The 24413-nt window shown below is 36.0% G+C and overlaps 1 protein-coding gene across 1 annotated transcript in view; it reads right to left on the reverse strand.

Annotated features, from left to right (window-relative positions):
- ITGA1 (integrin subunit alpha 1) overlaps nt 1-24413 on the reverse strand; it is a 63568-nt gene that overhangs the window by 23182 nt on the left and 15973 nt on the right. Inside the window, exons 2-9 of the mRNA XM_026037551.1 lie at nt 15447-15567; nt 12534-12646; nt 11460-11548; nt 11255-11369; nt 10468-10595; nt 4818-4966; nt 2896-3046; nt 1029-1194 (exon numbers count right to left, since the gene is read on the reverse strand). Of these exons, the coding sequence (XP_025893336.1) occupies nt 1029-1194; nt 2896-3046; nt 4818-4966; nt 10468-10595; nt 11255-11369; nt 11460-11548; nt 12534-12646; nt 15447-15520 (985 nt within the window). The 5' untranslated portion in view covers nt 15521-15567. The remainder of the gene's footprint in view (nt 1-1028; nt 1195-2895; nt 3047-4817; nt 4967-10467; nt 10596-11254; nt 11370-11459; nt 11549-12533; nt 12647-15446; nt 15568-24413) is intronic.

Below are 24413 nucleotides of genomic sequence, written 5' to 3' on the forward strand. Positions count from 1 at the left end.
TAAGGCGGCCTCTATTCAATGAACTTGAAAGTATTKAATGAGCTTAAATGGGCTAAACTGATCTTTAGAGAGATTAAATTCTCTTCAAATAAATTTGTTTTACAAGTGAGGAAACAAAATACTTCATGAAAGGAACTGTAAAAGAATATATACATACACTAAAAAAAAAATCTTTATTAATAGTCCACTAAAAATACTAATAACTGATCAAGCACATAAAAAACCTAAATATGTCTAAGAAGTATACCTACAGTTTAAAATCCTTTAATCTTTTATTTCTTTATTATTTCTTCATATTCAATCAATATTATCCTTTGTTCCAACTATAAATTGTAGTATTCCAGCTACTTGGAAAGCTGAGATGTTGAAAAGTAAGTTCCAACAGACGTTTTCCTTATATGACACTTATCCTCTCAGGGATAGCCAGGATAATTTGTAACTACTACATTTAGTCTTCTGTCACTGGTAGCATGCTTGAAGCAGAGTTGGACAATGTTGCYTAAGTTGGATGGCGAATGTAAGCAGACATTACAACACGGAGACTTTTTCCTGTTAAAATTTGGGCATCACAAAAATTTCTAAAGTAAAAACACCCTACTATCTTTACATATCATGTGCACGTTAACATATATTGAAGTATATTGCAATCAAAAGAAGAACTTAAAATGTAGACAGATGAATATACGATCACGGTGTAATCAGGATATGATCCTACAATGCTCTTTTACATAGGTAAAGGTAACMTTCTATTTAACCAGTGTAAAATGATGATTTTTACTACATCAGTCCTTTTTCTCCTCCTGGGCTACTGTCCACATCTAGTTTAACTCATCTAAATGTGTTTCACGACATTATCCATCTTTTTTTGATATTTATTCCTAAATATCTTTATGATCAACATGGTAAAAATATATGTATAATACATTTTATGCAGCACAATACCTTACAAAGGAATACTAGATTAGTTACTCAAGTATTTAGTCCAGTTGTAATGCAAGTGTGAATTAAAATGTAAAGAAATGTCCTACCTTCCAGTGCAAATATTCTCTCTCCCAGTGCTTCAACAATAGTTCCAAGAGCTAATTCATCTGAGACATTGAAGAAATGTTTTTCAGTGGGCTTACTGGCAATTGATTTTATTTCCTCCACAAATTTCTCTGTACTTAAATTTCCTCTACTATAGCTGCCAAGAATCTAAAAAGAAAGAAAAAATAGAGGATATATTTTATACTTGAAAGATAGGTTTGAGGCAAGCTGTCAGAGAATACTGGAAATTGTTCTTAACCTTAATTTGTTCTATTAACGTCTCCCTCAAATTTCTAGTCTAAATTCATTAAAAGTCATTCTTTGTTAGTGAGAACAGAACTGTAGGAGGTCTCGGCTCTTTTTTTGTGAGAATACCGACCATTACACCATACAGTTGCTTTGGTTGCTATGTCTGCTAACCTCAGCTGTCCTTTTATCCCCTTCCTTTATAAAATTCTAATGACTTGCTCACGTAGACCTTAGTTTGGRAAAAACAAAACAAAGCAAAACARAGAACAGATTATACAACTGTAGTGGCTTCTGCCCACTGCACTGTTTCACCAGTTCTCCTCATAATGCAGTATGCAGACAATTAATGACATGCCTAATTAGGCATAGGAGAGTTTTTCTTTGTTGCATGCAAATCTAGAGCCCTATAAATATATATAACAATACCACTTGCATTCACTGTTAATGACTCCATTGGGGTTAAAAGAYTTCAGATTTAGTTCCCAGCTTTCACACTGCTGTCATAAAAACTCAGCATGCCTTAGAAAAAAATTACTTTAATTCCCAGACTGAAGAATACTTAACTGAAATTCACAGGAAAAAAAAAATTGCTCTAAACACTTTTTGCTTTGTGAGAGGAGTCAAAAATTCCACGTGCTAGCATTCCTGGACACTGCAGCAATTGAAATTTAGGTCGAGATAAGAATTTTATTGGCAAAAAATATTGTGTTTCAGTAAGAAACTTTTATTTACTGACCTCTGAAGAAACCTACTGAAGAACTGTGAGCTACTGCAGTCACTTTAGCTTTATACTATTTTTTTCCTCTTTAATTTAAAGCTTACGTCTTTTTTCTGAAAATGTTCCAAAATACCTCTTTGTAGCTAGTAGTCTCAAGCAGCTGGTTACGATACTTCCAGAGGTTTAAGGTAAGAGATGAAAAGGACCCTTACACTGTTTTATTTGCTTTTAAATTAGAAATTATTTGCTTTGCATGTCAGAACAGGGAACATTGTAAGAGAGGTGTTCTTGTTAGAAAATTGAGAGATACAGAGAAAAAATCCAATATAGTATAAGAATCAACCAGAAAAATAACAACAAAAAGATGATTCTTGAATACAATACAGAAACAGCAGAGTGTTCACACAGAACCTTAATCCTTAATATCTCCATATCTATGAGTTAAAATTCATGCTCCTCCTCCCATTGAGCTACTACGTTTGCTCAACATGAAAACAACCTTGGAATCTGAGCACATAGAACAGCCACGAATAAAACTATTATTATTAAAAAAAAAAATAGTGGGTAATGTCTCTTCAACAAATGCTCATAAWATTTAAACCAATCACTCTGTTTACTCTTGTGGTTAACAAAGATTTTATAGGCCCCTCAATCTGTCTTTTTCTTCACACACACACCCCACCCTGTCACCATCATAAAGACAGATAGCTTTTTAGGTGCCATAAAATCAGAAAGCAAATCTTTAATTTTTTAAGCTTTTTTATCCTTTCATGTTACCTCTCAAATGATTATACTTCTATAAAGATTCCTTAAAAGGCTTTTTTTTTTTTAAAGCAGACATTACATTTGCAGCATAAAGCACACTTTTAAGCTTCATATTTTTCACATTACTTTTCACTTACAGCAATAGCAAATCTCTGAATGTTTTCCTCTTCACAACTATCAATCACGTCTTTTAACCTGTAGTTGTCATGCGACTCCCCGTCGGTCACAATAACCATTACTTTTTGTACTCCTCTTCGCGCTCCGCGAGCCTCAGTAAAAGCCTCTTTCCTATTAAAAGGTTTGAAGAAGGTCAAAGCCAGCGTTTAGCACACACATAATTTTTGCAGACTCAATCATACCCTAAAACACTCAATATAAATTCAGGAAGCTGGAAAAGGAAATGAATATTACCCATGAACAAATGCAAACAACAGCAACTGAAATTTTTATTACAGTTTGCACCCGAAGAGGTTCACAAGTATTCATTCATTACTTATACATATATTACTGATGGCATAAAACAATGCTGGATGTCRAAGAACTCTTCTCCGACTCAGATAAATTTTTGGCACTGTAAAAAAAACACTCAATTTTCCTTCCCTCAAATCCATACACAAAGAAAGAGAAACTATTTCCACCCTATAGCAGCMTTTTAAGCGGTCAGGTTATTTAGATCAGCTCTGACACTGTCCACAGTGATAAAAGATCTACCTTTGACAGAGGCTAAAAGTGGATGARTAGCACAAGTGCAAGAACAGAGGAAGCTTTCAATCACTCCTCTCCATACAAGTCTTCAATCGTCTGTGGTGCTCAGAGACTTTGAGTCACATGTGGGTTTCTATGTATTTAGCAATTCTCAGTTGTCCCTGCTTTTATGAACTTGCCCAGAGTCTTCCTGAAGCCTCTAGTTGTATCTAAATTAAATGGCTRCTAAATACGTTGGAACTTGATTAAACAGTAATATCAACAAAACTTGGGTCAGATAATTAGAATAGTTCTTCAAATAATGCTGCACATTTAAAATATATATTTTTTGGGAAACGGAAGAGGTATTCTTTTCTGGAATAAAGTCATCCCRTTACACCAGACATTAGAAAGAGAAAAGAAGAAAAGTAAAAAATAAAGATATGAAATCTATAACAATGCAGAACATTGCTGTATTGATGCACAGCAGTGAGTTGTTCCATTTTTAGATATYTTTTGTTAATACAAAGACTATGAATATTTTAAATGACTATGGAAGCGTATTTGTTGAAATGGAAAATAAACAGCGCAATTTTTCTTTGCCCATTTCAGCAAATGGTAGAAACTAGTGATTTCAGTGAGTGCAGAATGAGGTCAATATTTTACGGTGCCTAGTGTCACTTTCTTGTTTCATAATTGTACGCTGCTTCCTCATCTTTCACACAGTCCACAAGCAAGTTTGATTAGCTAGATGTGGAACAGATATCACTCATCTGGGAGTTTGATTTGGCATTTATTGTCTATTTTGYTTATGAAAGAAGCATTCTTATGTAATACTGTTGATAACAATRGCTTTTTAATTTCTCAATACTCTAGAAGCTTTATGGATTTGACATACAGTATTTCTAGACTTGCTGAGAAAAATGTCTCAAACGCTACAGTAATCTTAGCTTCAAAAGGAGGATAAATTAGCACTAATAAGTTTTCATGTTTCCTATACAATTCTCCTCTGAAAGACATAATTTCCTCTCTGCCTTTACACACAAACACATACAACTCCTACCTGCTCTGTGTGCACTTTTCTTAGGACTGCAAACATGATCTGGGTCTTTCTCTTCCCCTATTTCATCCATTCAAGAGACAGCTGCCTTTTTGATGTGCTGTGCACAGCTGCTGTCTTTACTGGCATATATCTAAAGTGCGAGGCTAATATACTACTGTCTTTCTAAAGCCTGTTTGCTTAGCTAAATGAAAGTCAGACGCCAGTCACACCTTATTTTCAGTTTATAAAAATCCAAAAAATCCAAATTATCACCATATCTATTTATATTTGTTCTTTTTTTATTCAGGATTTCCTAATATTTTATGAGCATACCTTGCTGTATCAATTCCAAGGGCTGTCATAGTCTGTGTACCACCTCTCTGGACTATTCTTGTCGCTGCAGCCATCACGTCTTCTGTTGTCGAGTACGTATTAAGGAAAAATTCATGGACTACAGTTTGTCCATACTGAACAATTCCAACCTGAAACAGAGAGTTCATGTTAAAAATCATTCACCTTTAAGGAAAAAGTCTATTCATTGCCAGCCTCTTTCAGAAAGAAAAATGTCTTTCTATATATACATAAAGCCATACTTACTAGTATCTATATGTAAAGCTATATTGACTAAGACAATTCAATCTCATTTTTGAAGTCCCTAAATTCTTTTTAATAAAAATAGGAACAAAGGAAGAAGTAGACTTAACTGCTTATTGTTCCTGACTTGCAGTCACCTGACATGCAACTCTGCTCTCCTCTAGGCCATGGCAAATCAATGCCCTAGCCATCAATTTCAAGTTTTTAAACAGTTTTCAATATAGCATACAAGGCCATGTTTTACTCACACTCCTTTTTCTTTCCAAATACAGTACTCCTACATCCAACAGGGTTTTTATCCTAAACTTAGCCAAGCACTGCAACGAGAAATCTAGGTCCTCCTCCCAGCAGGAGGTATGCCAAGATAATAAGCCCAACAAGCACTTGAATAAAATGATGGCTCCTGGAATGGAGCAATGAGACTAAAACTCATGATGACCCCAACAAGACAAGTCTTTGTGTGAAAGAACAACACAGGGGACTGGAACCAAACCACAAGAGCCTGAGGGAACCTACTGCAGCTATGAAATGTGAACTGAAAGATAAGCAATATTCTTAAATACTAATTAATTTCTCTCATTCATCTCAGTCTGTTTTAATACTCTGGCAGGTTCTTGACAGCTTTTACCGGGAAGATTCCACACAATGTTCCATTAGCATATTTCAATTTTATGTTATACTTGACAATTTATAGGTGTTATTTAGGATAATGTAGTATTATGTGACATATTTATGTCTCATTCATCTATTATTAAAAGTTCTCTAGCATTTAGGTATTAAAGATCAATAAGACCTGTGATGTTTATGCAGTCATTTTATTTTAGAGGTGGCTTAGGGCATACTTGGCAATTGCTTTATAGGTTTTTTTTGAGCTGCTTTCATAGCATCTCAGTTTGTACTCAATATTTGTTGGCGTTCATTGCTTGCTTTTAAACTAAAAGCTGACTTGTAATAAAAGCTTTAGAGTTGGATAAATATCTGATACTGAACAATGTTATCAAGCTTATTATAAAAACTTGTTATAAAAACTTGTTATGAGATTGTGGATATGTTTATAGCAGTACGTAATAGYAAAATCTATCCACTTGATTCTTATATCCTTTCAAAAATATAATCAAAACTGAAAGGACATATGTAAGTCCTAACTTACAACACATTGCATCCTTTTAAAATATTTTAGCTCTCAGAAACATGCTCTCTTCACCTATAACTGAGAACGCCCAGAGGTTGTTGTGTTCCTGTGGAGAGCAGCGTATGAATTCTGCACAGTCTGCATTTCTTGCTGGGTTTGCACCAAAAGACTGGGGCGCACACAGTGTCATTGCTCCCAGGAGTGATTCTGTCTGTATYGAAAGATAAAATTTTCAACCCTTTGCCTCCAAAGCACCTATTTTGTGGCACATATCTAAAGTGCGAGAAACTCCGAGCAAACTTGCTGCAAACATTTATGTTCTCTAGATTAAGTCCATGCCAGAGTTTTCTCTCCTCTTCTACCTCATGCAGTAGCAGTTAGCAAGACCGTGCTTATCCCTTACACACACACACACACACATACATCATTTAAAAATATCCCCATTAATTGATGATAAATGACAGGTTTTCATCGTGCTTGCTCTACAGGAAGAGTGCCTGATGTGTTCTAGGAACATGCACAAGTGTAGCCAGACACTGGTGTGCACCTGCAAACCACATGTGGAATCACAGACTCCCAATCTGCAACTTCGAGGATTTATTGGTACCAAGGATCGACTTTTAACTGCTGCCAGGACCACAGCAGAAAGTAACTGYCAGCTTCACGATACACGGAACCCATAGAGATTTCATCTTTTTCCTAAAAGAAGGTTTAGAGTCTGAGACACTGAGTCATATCACTTCCTATTTGAAAGGAAATGCTGTCCATGATYCCAGCAAGTAAGCATTTTGAGCATTTCCTTCTCAGGAAGTGAGTAGGAAGAACATCTGAATCTGGAAACGCAGTGTGCTGCAGAGCTTGAAAATCAGGAAGGAAGCGGGTGGGGGGCTGTGGCTATCTCATGGGATACAATTGTTCTGAGGACCCTTTACTAGGGCTAAGTCTGAAAGCAGAGATCACCACGTTCTGCATATTTCAGGGCATGAAAAAAGAGTCATTCCTTAGAATGGATAGTGTAACATTCCCTGGAAATGGCAAAATGTGACTAGTTACCCAGTCTGCTGAAAGACCCCCAGTCTGCTGAAAGATGACAGAATGAGGTCCACCTTTTAAACTTAAGGTCCACTTTTAAGAATTATATTCTGATAGTTAGCATTTGACTATATTCTAATGATATTATATTCAAGAATATTTAATATCATATTCAAATATATATAATCCTGATTAATACTATATACTGTATTATCTAATAGCAAAGGGCTATGGGATTTCTGCAGCCTTTTAGTATAACAAAAAGCTCTAAGTGACACAGAGACAAATATTCCCTAATGGGACAGTAAGCTTGTTCAAGCTCCATTATGGCATGACACTAAAACTGCTAAGTACAAGCATTGCTTATCTGGAGTGACTCGGTGTAACTTAAACCTAGAAAACCTTCTKTATTACACAGAAGGACATAAGTTTATTCTGCTCCAGGAAGCCTAATATTTTTCCCAGCATTACTAGCCACAATCTAATGATTTTCTATTCCTAAGTTTATGTTCCCTTCCCTAACATTTCATGGATTTTATATTACACAAGGGAATAATTTTTAATTATCTCAAATTCCTGTGTGTGAAAAAAGTGTTGTAGGAGAGAACAGGCAAGTGAAAGACTGTTCTACTTTGAGGAAAAAAAAAACATTTTTGAGGTCAATTATTCTTCTATTATTTCTTTCTATTAGTGAGCACAGCCCTTATTTGGAAAACATATTCTGGCTTTCCCAATAAATTATAAAACAATTCTATTTGTTCAAAGAGGAAAAAATAGAAAAAAAGAAAGAGGGAAAACATTTAGTATCAAGCAACATCACTAAATACTCTCAGTGGAGAAGGAGAAATCTTTTTGTCTGCAGATCACTGAAATCATAGTGAAGGTAAAAGAAAACCAGAGAATCCTTGTAAAACACTGAGAGACTACATATTAGATGACATGGAGATCTTGATAAAAAATTCTTAATCAAAGCAAAAAGTTGAATTAATTTAGTTACATTGTTTGGTCTATGATGGTCCCAGAAACTTAGACAGAAATTACCTTTAAACCTTTCTAAAAAAAACTTTCTTCACCCTGTATTCCCTTCTCTCCTAACTTAGCCTTTGCTCATGGAAGGGGTAAACAAGAAYGGAGGAAAAAAAAAATCCCTAGCCTCTAATCAAAACATTACTTTGAACAAGTCACACCCAAGATGCCAGAGAGTTATCCTGTAATCACCTGATTCCTTTTCCTTGCAAGAAAACACAATCTGTAGCCAGTGGAAGTCCACTTAATTCCAATATGCTCAAAAATACCCATGGTAAAAATCAATTCTAACAGGCAGAAAGTAAACAACTACTTTATTTCTACACCTCAGCATTCCCAGAGGAGAGGAGACAAGCCTGCTCTGTCTCTGTCTCTTCTTGTCCCCCCACTCAGTAGTCTCTAAATATGATCTGTGAGAAAGCAGATGATGTGGACGGAGAAGACGGTATAAACTTTTTCTCACTGCTTTTGGCTATGGCAAGATTCTGAAACATGGTGTAAAGAGAAAGGCCACAGTGTAGGAGTCTGGGGAGCAGGAAGGTAAGAAGTCCCCAAAAAATTCCATCTAGCTCTTGCCTTTTTCAGTCATTTTCTGCCCTTTGCCATTCTGACCTACATCTCAAGAGTTTCTTCTTTAGCAATCAGTTGGTAAAGACCAGCATGTGCTTGAGTGAGTGAATAAGCATGTGTTTGAGGAAAGGGGTACTTTTCCCAAATCATGGAAAGTGGGATTCTGTAGGTGTAGATGTTTGGAGGCTGCAGCGCAGATCATCAAGTGACCCTTTGGTATGTGAGTTGCACAGACAAGGCTGGATTCCAAAAATAAAAATGAGAGGTGTGGCAACGTAAAAATCTGAGAATTGCAGGGTGAGGAAGAAGGGTGAATGTGCAGGAGAACTGACTGCCCTGTGCACAACTCAGAAAAAGCCCTTTGGGCAGAAGGCTGTGATGATTTCCATGCAACCATTGCCCTGGGCTGGAAAGTTCAGTTTGAAATATTTTCCCAAGATGCCACATGTTTGAGTAACCACCAATTTTATGGATGAAGAGAAATCCTTCTTTTCTGTTAAATTTGACAAAATGCTTTTCCCTCTTCCTCAAAATATATGGAAGAATAGTATGTTTAGAATAACAGGACCCAATCATCAATCTGAAAGTCTATAAGCAAGCAGATAATTTTATAAGGTCAATATAGAGTACAGCCAACAGGAGAACTGGGTAGTAACTCCCAAATCTCTTAACTTTGAAGATGAAGGAGACACTCTCTGTGGATTAAGGCATCCTTGACATCCACTCACGTTCTCCTTTGGGAGGCAGTCTAAAGAGATTTTGATGTGACCTGGAAATTTGTAGTGAACCTGAAGCTGACACTGCACTAAGTAGTGGCCCATGGCATGTGAAATATCATATATGCCCCCAGAAAACCAAAAATTCTGGGAGGGAGGAAAGGGAAGAACGAAAAGAAAGCCTAGTTTCTTCCTATACTGATAGTAGGATTTTCTGTGTTAAAATGGATTCACATCTGTTATCCCTTTCCTTGCTCACATTGCTATTTTCATACTCTGCTCAACAGACTGTGAAATCTAAGTCAGATCCTCATCTGGGATAATTGGTTGTAGCTCCATTACTTCTGATGAAACTGTGCTGATTTATAGCAGCTGGGAATTTGGCCTGCTCCATTTATTATATAAATGCAGCTTCTGCCATTAATAAAAAAGACATGCTGCTTTGCAGACACTTCACTCATTAATTATGATTTCAAATGTTTAAAAGCTATCCATGCAGTACTCCATGATACAAAATTTTGAGCATTGCGTCACAGATCTTGCAACCCAAGAGAATTTGAACCTTGCCTGTGGGCCCCAGAGGAGCAGTAGAGACCTTTCTGCTATGAAGAACAGAGGTAAGAAGTGGTTGTGGAAAGGATGGAAATGGGAAAGGGTAATGTTCAAACTGCCTCACTTAACTTTTGCCTGTAGGTTAGAAACTCAGTTTCTCCAAACAGCCTGAACAGCTGGAGAGAGAAAACCTCTTAAGCAAGTTACTTTGGACATGGACTTGGTTGAAATTCTAGCTATTTTGTTTCAGTACCCCACTGCCATAAGCTCTATTAACCACAGATGTTGCTCTCATCCAATTTCCTGTAAATCCTATGTTTTTCCTGAAAGATAAACACAAATAAGATATGCATCATTTTACCTGTGTTTGCTGGGGACCTATATCCATGTTTTTCAGGAGGCTGTTTAAGAAGGCTGTGACACTCTCCCATGGATAGATACTGTTGGAACCATCAAGCACTATGACAATATCCAATTGGGTCTTACACTCTGCAACACAAATTGACACATAAGAATTGACACAAACGAGGATCAAATACAGACTCACAGCTCCACTTTCTGTTGTGATTGGTAAGAGAAAGATGCCCTTCACTAGTGGGGCTGAAACATCCTGTTTCATGCAAACTGTAATTCAACAAATTTGCATATTTTACATGGTTTGGCACTCCCTTTATGAGCAAAGCACCTTTTATAAGCAGAAATTTAAGAACAGGATTACATAATCACATAATTGGAATACTTATCAGTTAACCCCTGCTTCCTTCAATTTTGCACTCTTCCTGCTTGATTTTCCAGTGGACCAGGTCTTTAAGATTTTATCTGTATTACCAGATTGAGTATTAGGTCTTGACAGCATACCGTCATTATTTGAAAGGAATCTTTTGGCCATAAATGAAAAACATAAGCAACTATTTTTAGCAGTTCTGTTTGGATATTGCATAGCTCTCTAATGATTGTTTATACTGAGATAAATTCCAAAATTAGCAAGAATTTAGGTTATATACTGACAATGAAAACATTTACTCAACTTGGTAATGCTGGTAGCTAAGGAAAGTGGTTCATGCTTTTTGGTATGCCTATGTGTATACATTCGTCTCACTTGGCACTTGGCATTTTCAGACACAGAAGAATTCCTGTGGCATGCATACCTTGCACAGATGGAGCAATGGCCTCGACAGTTTCAAAAGTGGAGCTGACATTAGAGCAAACTCCAGTTGTGTAATGCAAACGCCCACACTTATAAGCATAAAGTGGTCCACATGCCTTTAAAAGATGAAAAAGGATGAAATGTTTGATATGATACCTGGGGAAAATACAGACTTATTTCAAAGCTGGCAATAACTCTTTTCTTACCAGAAAGCCTCCTTTTGGGTTAGTCACTAAGGTTGTTCCAAGAGTCATGTTTTCTTTTACTTCCATGACGTTAGGAACTGAAGTAGCAGCTATAAATAGATTAAAATGTTAAGCATTTGAGAACGTGAAAACAAAATGTTAAAGTATATATCCGCTAATATAGAGCTTCCAGATTCTAAAATAAAGCACAGACTGACATTGGTTCCATCAAGTATTTTAACACCCTTCCTCCTCCCCTTCAATTGCAAAGAACAAGAAAAAAAATCCAAGACTGGCTTTTATCCCAGAAAATTTGTCTGGGTCGCTGTCTCAAATAGTTTTCTTTAACCGCAAAAAAAAAAAAAAAAAAAAAAAAANAAAAAAAAAGAGTAAAAATAACAGCACAATGAAAGCAAGAGATTACTGTTCACAAAGTTTTGTTCATTAGGAAAAAAAACAACACAAAACGAAAAAGCCACATCCTGTCCTGGTATATATGAATTACAACTTAACTTATATTTATTTATAAATTTTTGTTTTACATTGCTGACACTATTTTTTCAAAGAAAAAGAGGAACTAGAAAATAAATGAAATATCTTTATAGTGGAAAGTTTCAGGTTTGTAGGAAATCTCTTCTTGTCTGCAGGAAGGATCTCTTAACATGAGCAAAAGATTGGTGATTCCTGAACTTTACTAGGGTTTCTCCTGCCTTTTCTGTCTAGCTGGTTTCTGAAGAACTTACTGATGGCATTTATGGAGGCTTTTGGCTTCAAAAAGCCTTGAAAAGGGTAAGCCATGAAACTGTACTCCACAGCATTCCTGCCAGGACTGCTGACCACAGTCAATTAATGCCAGTCATAATAATGTTTTGGCAGCAGAGGCCACTGTCCATTCTAAAATTATCAGCATGTTTCCAAAGGCCAATGAGATGCTTTAAAAGAAATATTTTTTGATGTTTACAAACACAACTTCCTTCAGATTTGGTTCAGGAGTCCTAAAAAAAAATTTGCTACAGAAACAATATTTGAGTCAAAAATCACAAACGCGGCATACATTATTCCTCCAGATGACACAACTTTTATTTTCTTTCATACCTGGTAAGTTCAGTTTTATGCAGGGTGACTGGCTGCTCCTTCCTACAGGGCATTTGTATACATCTCCTGTTCTTTTCTCAGGTTGGCCAACTAATGGGGAACCAATAAGCACCCTGCAAATAAAATATATTGTTTAAACATTCTTTATTCTTAAAAAGCATGTGAGACAGCAAATATAAAAACTTACAGAAAACACAGCTACTACAAGCTCTCTGAAGAGTGCCGGATATAGCAAGAAAAGCACCTACTATGTCAGCTCAGGTGCAGGGAAAAGAGTCCTTTTTATTTCCCCTTTAAGGAAGGACACTGAAAGGAAGCTTGCTTATATAACATATGACCCAATAGATAACACTAAAAAAAAAAAAACACTGGAAAATAAAAGAAGTGTTAGTGGATGAAAAGTACTACAAGCAATAAAGAAAATATCTGCTTTATATAATATCTCCTCAGTCATTGCCGTAATTTTAGAAAATAACGTGTTTTTAATGCTAGGGAGAGACCAAATGCCAAGGAAGACCCTAACAGGTACCTCAGGAAAACTTGTCTCAAATAATGTAAGCCAGCAGTATAAGATATATTTTCCTTCTCTCTCTAATGATAAAATACTATTATCACAATTAATAAAAGCAATATTTTCAAGGCCTTTTTACCCTGCGTACAATGTTAATTTCTTTTTTCAAAATGTGATATGATCAGAAATTACTTTTCTCACTTCTAAATCCAGAAAAATTTTTCAGGGGGAAATTCTGTTGTTTAAAGATGCAGACTGTTTCGTTCTCAAATCTTCATTAGCTATATGAAATATCTCAGGAACTATCTCTCAACAGATAACTGACTGCACTTAATGTGTACATAATTCAAATTAAGTTAGAATTCACAGCATACATTGGAAACATAAAATCCATCCATTGAGAATATTTCAATAGGATTTGCTTCTAGACATTCACTTGATTGCAAAGAGTTACAGAGTGAATAATTTCTACTCTTAATCATACTTTTAAAAGTCCAGATAGAAGATATTTTAATAAGATAGGTAAATATATGTAAAGTATAGCCTGTGAAGACATAGAAGGAAAAGTTAAACTCAGGATTCAGTTCAGCCTCTAAATAAACATACTGGAACATCTCATGGTGTTCCCTCAGGATTTTTTAAATTAATAACTTCTAAAGCAAAATATAATGCTCTGAGTATGGTTCTGTCTGATTTTTTCAGGTGACATGCTGCAACATATGTTTTTACACTAAAACTCAGAAGTGGGCACCACACACTTTTAAGCATCCCTGCTTTCCATTTAACCACGGAGAAGCCGAGTGTGAATGACATTCCAGCAGAGATCAGTGCTCGGGAGGACTCTGGTCCCTGCTGCTCTTTTCTCAGAAAGAAAGAGCAAGTCCTATGAACAGGTGGAAGTGGTTTGAAAGATTATTTTGTTTATTAGCACTGGGGGTATTTTAGGAGACTTGAGGAAAAAAAGAGAGGTTTACCAAACTCTTATCTTTGCGATATCTGGGTGGTGTTTTAACACCTGAGGAAGTATCTCAAAGCTTTCCTGTTCTATGCAGATTTCCTGTTCCGTGCATTACTGTAGTGAAAGAAATTTCAAAGCTTGAWAATTTAACAGCAACTATAGAATTTAATGTCAGAGACGCTTAGGTCAAGCAGGTTAATTTGGAATATTGCCTTCTTTCAAGTATTGGTGCAGTAGCCATTTCTGGCTTGTATTATTTTTTGCTTTTGAAAGGTTTAGTCTGCAAAATCCCAGCTCCTAGAATGGATGAAGTTTCCTGAAGGCCTAAATTAGCCAAAGATGATCAGTATCACTCATTCACAACCACAGTGCACATCTGTATTTAAGKATCCTGCAAGCCACACAATCAAGAACAACTATATTCAAAAGCAGACAGCACTTTCACTCTGTAGGACARCCTCTGGGACAAATAGCAAGGGCTGTGTCATCATGGCAGACAGACAAACTGCCAGACGCCAACAGGCCTGGCCCTCGCCAGGGGGAATTGCTCAGGCCCGGAACGAYGGTCCCACCTGCAGCCAAGCCTCGCAGTCACAGGCTGTCCGGAGGGGTCATTGGGTTTACAGAAAATGTGAAATTACTGGAGCAGCTCTTGCAAAAACAGAGAAATCTGCATAAAGTGATGTCTCAGGATTCCCCAGCYGTTTTATCAGCTGCTCCTTTACTCAGCCCTGCAGCCTGGCAATGACCCATGAAGGTTCGTCTGGTTGTTCATAGGAGCAAAAATCCTCTGGAGCTGCTTACTGAGAGACTGAGAGGCAGTGATAGCGAGCACGTCAAAATGCAAGGTCTAATTTAGGAGAACAGCTACAAGGAAAAAGGATGTTAAGAAAGCCCCAGGTTCTAGTAACAAATAAAAGGCATTATTAGCCAGGCAAAAGGGGAGGACAGAGTACTGTGTCAGTAAATACAAAAAAAAAAAAAAAAAAAAAAAAAAAAAAAAAAAAAAGGAGAAGATAACCACTGACAAAACCCATTGGAAAAAAAACAGAATACAGATAAGTAAAGTAGAAGCAATTTCACTCGTGATACATTAACATAGGAAGAGATAAATTATTTTATTCAATAAATCAGGGTGGGGAGTAGACTCAGACACGACATAAAATTTTCCTTTCCAACAAAGTGATGTTTTTTCTCCTTTTAGTAATTTGTTATGTCTTTGAGGAAAGGAATGAAGGTACATCTTTCAGTTTCTCCAGTCTTCTTCAGGTTTCTTTGAGATTGTCAATCAGCTTAAGACCAAGACTAACAGAATCCAACCCTCATTTACAAAGAATAACACATAAATACTAGTATAATGCTACCAATAGCATATAAATAATTATATAGCATCTGAATTGCAGAATATCTGGYAATTTGGAGCTTGCACTTAAGAATGACTTACCATTTTCCTTCCTCATTTTCATATTGTTGAACTGTGTACCCAAACATGTCTTCAAGAGGCCCACTGAAGGTCATTGCATTTTTCACATCAACATTGGAACAGCTGATCAGTTGAAAGAGAGCTTAAAAAAAAAAAAAGAAATTATGGGTGTATATATATACAAAATGCATATATGTATATACAATACGTATAAAAATAACTTAATAATATGCATAAAAGCCAAGACCTTTAAGAAAGCAAGGATCCATTATGCTTAATGATAATATAAGACAGCTGTTAAAAGTGGCACTTTGGACACAAATAGTTTTAGTTTTCTAACTTCCTCTTGTAACATTTAAAACTTCCTTTTAAAAAAAAATGCAATGTGAATACTGTCTTTGAAAACTTAATTTCAGATTTCAGTAATTTTGTTTCAGCTCTGAAATTATGAAAATCTGTAATAGTTTAAAGGAAGAGCTGCTTGAATTTCAGAGAGATGTAAAATAAGCAAGAGGGCCTTTTCCTCATTAATAGCTAAGGCAATAAACTGTACTCTGAGCTAATCCACACACAAAGTTCAGTTATTTTGTATTTACTACAGCTGGTAATGACTTCAGGGATTTATTTATTTATTTATTTATTTTACAGATATAAGCCACTGGTCTTCTGTACCCTGAAAAATTGTGTTACATAAGGTAGCATTGTTTCTCATTTCTTAAACATATTTACAATAATATTAAAATAACATTAACATTAGTAAAATGACATTTTTTTACCTTTACTCACTTTTCTTCCCATTCATCTCTAATGTGATTAATTCCCAAAAAATTGTTTCTGCTCATATTCAAGATAGTATTTGAGAATTTCAGAATATTTTTCAGAATATTTCAGAATATTTAAGGTTGGAAGGGACCTCTACAGATCATCTAGTCCAACCTTCCTGCTCAAGCAGGCACACCTAGAGCATGTAAATTAACTAACTTGTTTTCAACTTCACTAAAAATGAAGGAAAATCTTTAGCCATTTAGGAAATTTTACTCTGTATTGGAGAAAAAACAGTTATTTTAACTGTTAATTCTATTTTAGTGTGCCTGTAAATCTTTCATATTTGGAAGACAGCACAAGAAATATTTTGTATAAGCAGATGTTATCTCAAAAGTGTCCATATGTGACTATTTACAGAAATCCATAATCTACCCACTTAGGGAAAGTCACTTTAAAATAGTGTTGGACTATAATTAAAGATCAGTCATGAAAGCAGTTTCCTCTTTAGATTGATTTCCTGTACACTAATATTCAATGACAATGAAAATACTGCAAAAATTTGCTACACAGCAAAGTTTAGCAAGACAAATTGGATAGTGAAAAATCTGAGCTAGAAGCAATAATGATATCCCATTGTGAAACTCCTTAAAAAGCTYATATCGATATAGATATGCATAGATAAAAAATACAGTTATTTAGCAATTATTCAGTCTATTTTTTTTCCCTGCAATTATCTTTCTACCCTTGTGCTGTTGAAGTCAACTTCAAAGCCAGCTATTGCACTCCCTGCTGCACAGCTGGGCATCCTCAATCTTGAAGAGTCAAAAAGTAGCTGTATTTGTAGAATGACTTCAACTTGTCATAAACATAGGTAAACAAAACTTTAATTTAGAGAACCATTTCATGATCATTTGCTGACATTAAACAGCTACATTAAAATATGCAAAACTGTAATATTTGCTCCATCTCGAAACATCCAGATACTAAAATACCCCGTCTCATTCATCGCTGAAGTGACTGTTCACACAGAGAATTCACTACTATTTTTAAGCTCCCAAATGGTTGGGGCTAATCTGCCTTTCTTAACATTTTATTTCCTATGCAATGTAAAATTATCACAAAGGACTATTTATCAGTTAGTAGGTATTTCTGGTTTCACTGAACTGCTAAATAAATAAATAAATGTAAACCCAGCAACAACAAAAAAAACACTTGTGTTATTTTAGTTTTTCTTCCTTTAATCAGAACAAGGAAACATAGAGAAGTGAATAAATTGAAACAGAGTTCACTTTCATTCCTCAGAAAAAAATCATGGCAAGCAATAAGAATATTCCCCCAAATAGGCAAAGAGAAGTAATTTGCTGGAAAACGAATTCCTGCATTTATTGTCTTCCTTAGACCTTAAAGATTTGCGTTAAATAAGTTCTGCTCTGCCTGTACAYGTGCAAGTGTTTTCCTCTGACATCAAAGGATAATTAAACTGACAAAATCTGCCTTTCAAAAATTCAGAGTTAACGTTGGTTTCAAGACATTCTGTTAAACCTCAGGCTACTGTTATTTTTGATCCTGTGTTGGGATTCAGTTCGCTTCACATACACTCCCATGCTACCTCTTTGACAATTAAACAGTTCTAATGAAATATATTGCTAAAAGAATAATTTAAGTTTCTTATTTAATCAAAGAAGAAAAGTAGATGCTAAAATGTCATCTTGCCTCAAAGATCTCCAGAACCCTACTCATATTATTCTCAAATAACATGGATAGAATCTCCTCCAAGGGGTCTTCAAAGATGTGTTCCCACTCCCCTGCTTACCTTATGACATTTAACCAATGGCTGTTTGTTACTACCCATCAAGCCCTCATGATTGAGTGAGGTCAAACTGGAATTTAGAAGTAGTTATAATGGTAAAGAGCATCATCCTCTCCTTTCCAGCCCCATCCTCCAAAATAGATAAATAGATAAATAAACAAACAAACAAACAAATAAATAAATAAAAACAGCTAGAGGAGTCAGGAGGGGCTGGAGGGGAGGTGGGTCTCCACCCAACACTCCAACTATAGCAACTATAGGTGTGGATGAAGACCGTCCTGGATGCGAGCTGTGACGTAGATTCAACGGGTAACTGAGCCCATGAAAGGGAAAGCTACTGCAGGTTACAGAAAATACATCTGGCTAAGGAAATCCCCYCAGCTGGAAACATTCAGAAGTTGGAAGAATACGCAAGGGTAATATTACTCATGCTTGTCTACGTCTTTTTCCTGTCTAGGCATCTACTTATATTTACTGCTAGAGAGAGCCTAGACTAACGGCAGTCTTGATTTGATCCAGTATGGCTGCCCTCAAGCTCTCTCAACTTCTTATTCTACTTCAGGCAAAAATCAGATGCTCCAGAGTCTGAGTTTGTGTGCAACTGAGGTAGCATGCTTTAACCTGAAGATGTATTGTATGATCTTCCATGCAAAGGCACAAGGAGCCAAAAGGTTTTGAATAAAAGCATCACAACCAGAAGTRTAAGATAAGCTTATAAATAATTAACAATTTTAAAGCTTTCTTACTACATTTTCCACAGATTCTACAACAGGAAATCCTGCTAGTCAAACATGCGTTCAAATCCACAAATGKTAAAAAGAAAGTAGAGTTACAGTCACCTCCCACCATTACATAGTCAACTGATAATGACTTATATCCTCTACCTACCTAGAGTAGCCTGGCATTCACAATTTGTTTGATTTTTAGTGCAAAGAATAATGCACAACCTAAGATGATAATTCATTTAAAAACATTAATGACAAAATCATATTTTATATTAACAACAATATTTAGCTTGTACTCTTTCAAACTTGCAATTTCTGTCTGATATGTACGCATTCTCATCTGTCTCTAGTAAGGCTGTGTAGACAAAGTGCAAAGACTATTGGCAGAAGCAGTGGAAAATGTTGAGCTGAAGAGAATTCTTTTGAGATTTATGTGGATTAAGGAGAAAAAAAAACATTTTTGTGAGCCATGTAGCATTTAACTACATACTTAATCACAATAACTAAAATTATCAGGATTTTGAAATGCATCACATGGTATTAACAGAATCAYTAGTACAAAATTCAAAGAATTACAGAGAAATGCTGCAAACGAATGTATATCAGGATATAAAACTCTCATCTCAGTTTGCATGCTCTTGTTGAGTAAGAAACTGGGCAGCAAGAAGACCTAGCACAACCTCCCTCTCACTGCTGAGTAGAAACAAATTAGACAACTGTCTAGTGCATGAGGCATTCCTTGCTGAGCACAGTTTGTACCTACACCCCAAAGGTTAACAGTCACCGAGACAACAACCCAAATATTATTTCTATTACAAACCTAAAGTAGCAGCACATACTTGTCCAGTAGCCACTAAAACAAGCTTTTCAGTTACGGGATCTTTTAACTAGGCTTTCATGCTGAGCCTGCCTGGTTCTTCTGCCTCTAAACAGTTCGTGCAAAAATGCTTAGAACTGAATTTCCTGGCACTTGTCTGTGTGCATATGGCCCAGTCACTGTAATCTCTAGCAGAGCACTGCAGAATAAGTAGTCATGCTTTCCCAGAATAGATGCATATAAACACAACCAGCACAGTAGCGCGGAGTCTAACATTTGGCTCTTTTCTGATGTAAAAAGCACCACAAATCACCCACAATAAGTGACATCATGTTTACTGACCCAGAAAAGAAAGTAAATTYAGGATAGTTTATTTTATCCATGTACTTGTACTTGTATCCATGTATCTAGGGCAAATAACCATTGCATTCTCTGTAAGTCATGATTATTCTGAGAAATGCCTTTTTTTTTCCTCCAAAACTTGAACATCAAATGCATTTTTTTTCCCCTTTCCCCTTTACAGGGTTTACGTGGGACAATACTTCCCAATACTGTTACCTTTGTTCTATCTCTCCTTTATTAGAACAGCACTTCAAACGCCTTAACTAACTCCTCYGCATTTTGCAAGAAAAAAACATTATTATAAGCAATTCTGATTGTAATAAAGGAGGAGAACAAAACAAGTAGAAATATCTTGCAAAAGTACATATAACCGGAAAATATTGGGAAACTCCCCAAAAAAAGCTTTTAGAAGAGAGGAAAAAAAAACCCATCTTACATCCATTCCTGGCAATAGAAGAGGACAAACAAATTTAAGATGAAGATTAAAATATTTTATAGAGTTCTGTTATTCATGCATCTCTTACAAAAGAAAATACCTCTATAGTATCTTGTGTAGCACACAGTACATCAAAAAACACGGCAAGCACATTTTAAAGACCTGCAAAGAGAGAAGTGAATTTGACAAAGAGGTAATAATAGTTAAGTAATACTAGGAAAGATGATTGAGTTTGTCAGTTAGTCATTGAGTGTCTCCTTACAGTATATTATGCTGATAAAGAAGCAAGATTATAGCATTGCAAAAGTCTGCCCATCTCAGCTGTGCTCTTATGAAAAACATGAAGCAAAGAGCACAAAATCTTGGTTATTGGTGAGATGTTCAGAGAGCTGCACAGGACTGAACATATTGGCTCGATCTTCTACAAAAGGATAAGGTAGCAAACAATACCATGCGTTACAATTAGAAAATTCTTCCACGTAAGGAAATTGATAGCATTGAGTATTGCTGTTCCCAGTGAGCTGGCACCAGCTACAGAAAAGCGACATCCGTCGGGAAGGGCAGCATTGAGTGCAGGTAAATGAATTCTCCTGGAATTCGGGTCTTCTAGCTATAGCAACACTACATGTTGGATTTTGCTTCTGGCTGGTAGCATGGTAAGATTAAAGTGCACCTGCATATAAGGACATGCCTGTAAAAATGCTACATGTTAAATGATGGGTTGAACACATGAAAAGGGATTTTTTACTGATATAGTAGTGGAAGAACCTTCACATCATATTTTTTACTTCAGATGTGATAATGCCACTATGAAATTATATAGTCTTGTCTTACGAAAAAGAACTGCAGTCATAGATTTTCTAGGTGGAAAAAAAACATGGACGTGCAGCACAATTACTGTTCATGAGCTCACAGGCCAGAATACGTTGGCTTTACTGCAGAAGGCCAGGAAGGCTGCGGTAGGAGTTCATGCTGCATTCAAATCTGACTGGATAAAATATCTGGGTATTTCAAATAAAGCTGTAGATTAAAAAAATAAAGTTCTCAACTTGTCTAACATTTTTCAGTAGACCTTGAATCAAGCCTTTATTATTTTTTTTTCTTCTGTACTACAAAACAACTTTTGTATAACTTTGCCTAGAGCTTTTTTCTTTAATCTTTAACCTTTAAAGAGCAAAAGACTGACTGTCTGGAATGAGTTCAAGACACCAGAAAAAAATAAGATAAAAAAATCATTATTAAAGTAGATAAATATCCTAAAAAAGACAAAGAAATACATATTTCGAAGTGGTTCCGGATTCAGTATCCACAACCTTTCAAAAACCAGTTAAATGTTTTATGCAATCCATTTAATCAAGTTTCCTTTGCTGGCTTTGGACCAAATAATTTATACCGAAGAACAGCTTTAGAATGCCAGAAAATGTACTGAATCAAAGCTTTGTAATGTGGTTCAAGATTAGCAACACACTATAAAAGACAAAATTTTTGAAATATAATAGTAGCGTCCGGGAATACATGCCCTACTCAACTGACCAACAGATGAATCAAACCATTTCGTTTTATTAAAAAAAAAAGGCGTGCAACGGAAATTTGGAAGAAGTCTTCTCATCAGTACAATTCTTACTGCTTTATAGTTTCTCAGGGAAAGGACAAAAATTCAAAGACATGCAGTCACATATGGAAAACTGTATCAGGTCACTTAGACTTGTGCAGATGTAYGTAAAGAGCTTTGAAATACAGGAGCCTGCTGAAGGCCAAATAGCAACTCCTCATCAATGTTTCAGCTCATCTCCCGTAATCACTAGTCCAACTTTTGGGTAGAGCCTTTCCATCAACACTTACCTCCATTCAATTCCTTACAACCTTAGTGCTCCTCTCGAGATCCTCCTCCTTTGGTCCTAAAAATATTTCCTATTGAATATCCCACTATGACTTCTGTTTTCTACCATCTAGCTGTATCAGCAAGACCATAGAAAMGTTTACCTAATGACTTTTTTCCCCTCCTCAAGTATACAGCATATTTACAGTCATCTATAAATAATTAAAAGTTCATATAGAAGTTGYGTTAAAATGACTGTGCAACCATTTTCCTGAAATAAAACACAGAAGATTAAAAAAAGATTAATTTCATGCAAAAGGTTAAGTGGAGAATTTAACCTAAAGAAAAATGCATTGTTCAGTCTTCTCTGAAGCTGCGTATGGACCATGCATTTGCAGATTCCCCTCCACAAACAAACTTCTCTGCGTTCATAAGAAGATGAAAGTGTGATGTGTCAGCTTGTTTTATACAGGCTTTCTTGCAGAGTTCACTTTTGCTGAATCTCCGTTTTGCTGCTGCTGTAAAATGTTTCCTCTCTGCAGCCTTTTCTCAAGCAGCCCAGTAAGGCAGATGCAGACGTTCCTGCAGGATACCTGGTCTACCCCTTAGCAAGCCCCACAGCTAGTATCTCCTCTCCCATGGTGATTTTTTTCATCCAGCTCTGCATCATTAGCAGGAATGCTCTTTCTAGATGAAAAAGCATAGTTCTCTAAGCATGAATGACTCGTGTGGTTACTATTATTTCTACTGTGCTATAAAATTTTTGAATATTTTAAACTATTCTTTTCAGAATCCCTAAGAAATTAAATTCTACAACACTAACTTAACTGGAGGAAACAAACGCGACATTTCACTCAGAAACAAGTAGCTTCATACATTCAAAAGCTTATATATCACATAAATCACCTCAAGCAATAGTCTCTTTAGCATTATGTCTACAATCCAAGGCAAAATGCAGCTAGCTAGGAGTAAAACCATTGCGGACGGTCAGCTCAGCAACCACCTGCTAAACATCTGACTCTCCTTACACAGCAGCCCTCCATTCTAGTTAATAATCAGTTAGCTTAAATGTATCGTTGAATTAGGAAAGTGTTCTACAATTTCCATGATATCCATGCTCTACAATTTAGCATGATGAAAGCACAGGAAAACTTACAGGAATATATCAGAAATTCTAAGGCAGAGATTTTTGAAGGATGTTCAACAGTATTAGTTATGTCTATCCTCTAGCCAAAGGAGATTTTTTTGTTGTTGTTTTTTAGTAAAAGAGAGAATGATGGTTTTTGTCATTTTGTGGAACATGCTCTGGATATTTCATGAGCTGAGTGTATTAGTACAAATGGAAGGAAAGAGAAAGCACAGAACACCCATCACACTGTGGCCAAACCTGTAAGCTGGTAGATTACCACCTGGAATCTTCAAGAGTGAATTGMAAATGTCATTTTCTACAAATTTTCAAGTTTCTTCAGAATCCATGCTTTGTACTTATGCTTTCCCTTGCCAGTTAGAATGCACTCTTTGAAAAATGAAGTAAAAGAAGTCTGTCAAAAAGCAGGGAAAACCAACAAATATTGCAGTCAAATTAACATACTTCTGAGGACTGATATATTGCCACTATGCTGTATATTAATAAAATACAATTTTGTTAATATAGTAAGAATATGAACCATAGCACAAAAAAGCTCTTTATCACTCTATCCAAATAAACTTTAAATTATCCATCTTTAAAACTTTCCAGACAGAGAGAAATTAGCACAATTCCCTTTGGACATTTTGGGAGATGTAATAATCCTAGAACTGACGTAAAATTAATGCTTAGTTGAAAATTCATGTTACTATATTCAAACCAGGACGAAGGGCACTTTTGTTTTTGCCTTCCTGACCTATTATTTGTTTATTAATTTCCTCAATAACTTTTATGGATTTTGGGGGAGATTTTTTCTCAAAGGTCAGCAGTCTCAGGGCAAATGCCAGAGTGGAAATGCTTTGGTGGCARTAGAAGCTTTCTGAAAAGCAGCAATTTTTTCCATTTCTTCACTTCACATTCACTATAAACTCATGCCTTTCATTGCCTTGTGCTCAACACAATCACTGGCTCACTCTCAAGTGAATCACTAAAGACTTCAGGAAGAGAAGAAACCCTTCAAAAGGAAGTGCAAATATCCTGACATGACCCTTAACATTCAGTTGGCCAAAGCACCACAAAACTTAAATACAAATTAGTTATTATATAGTACTATAAAAATATATGCAGTCAGCACATATGCTAAAAGC

The sequence above is a fragment of the Nothoprocta perdicaria genome, unplaced genomic scaffold (genome assembly GCF_003342845.1).
Source record: "Nothoprocta perdicaria isolate Ctin4 unplaced genomic scaffold, notPer1 scaffold_1, whole genome shotgun sequence".
NCBI classification, from domain to species: domain Eukaryota; kingdom Metazoa; phylum Chordata; class Aves; order Tinamiformes; family Tinamidae; genus Nothoprocta; species Nothoprocta perdicaria.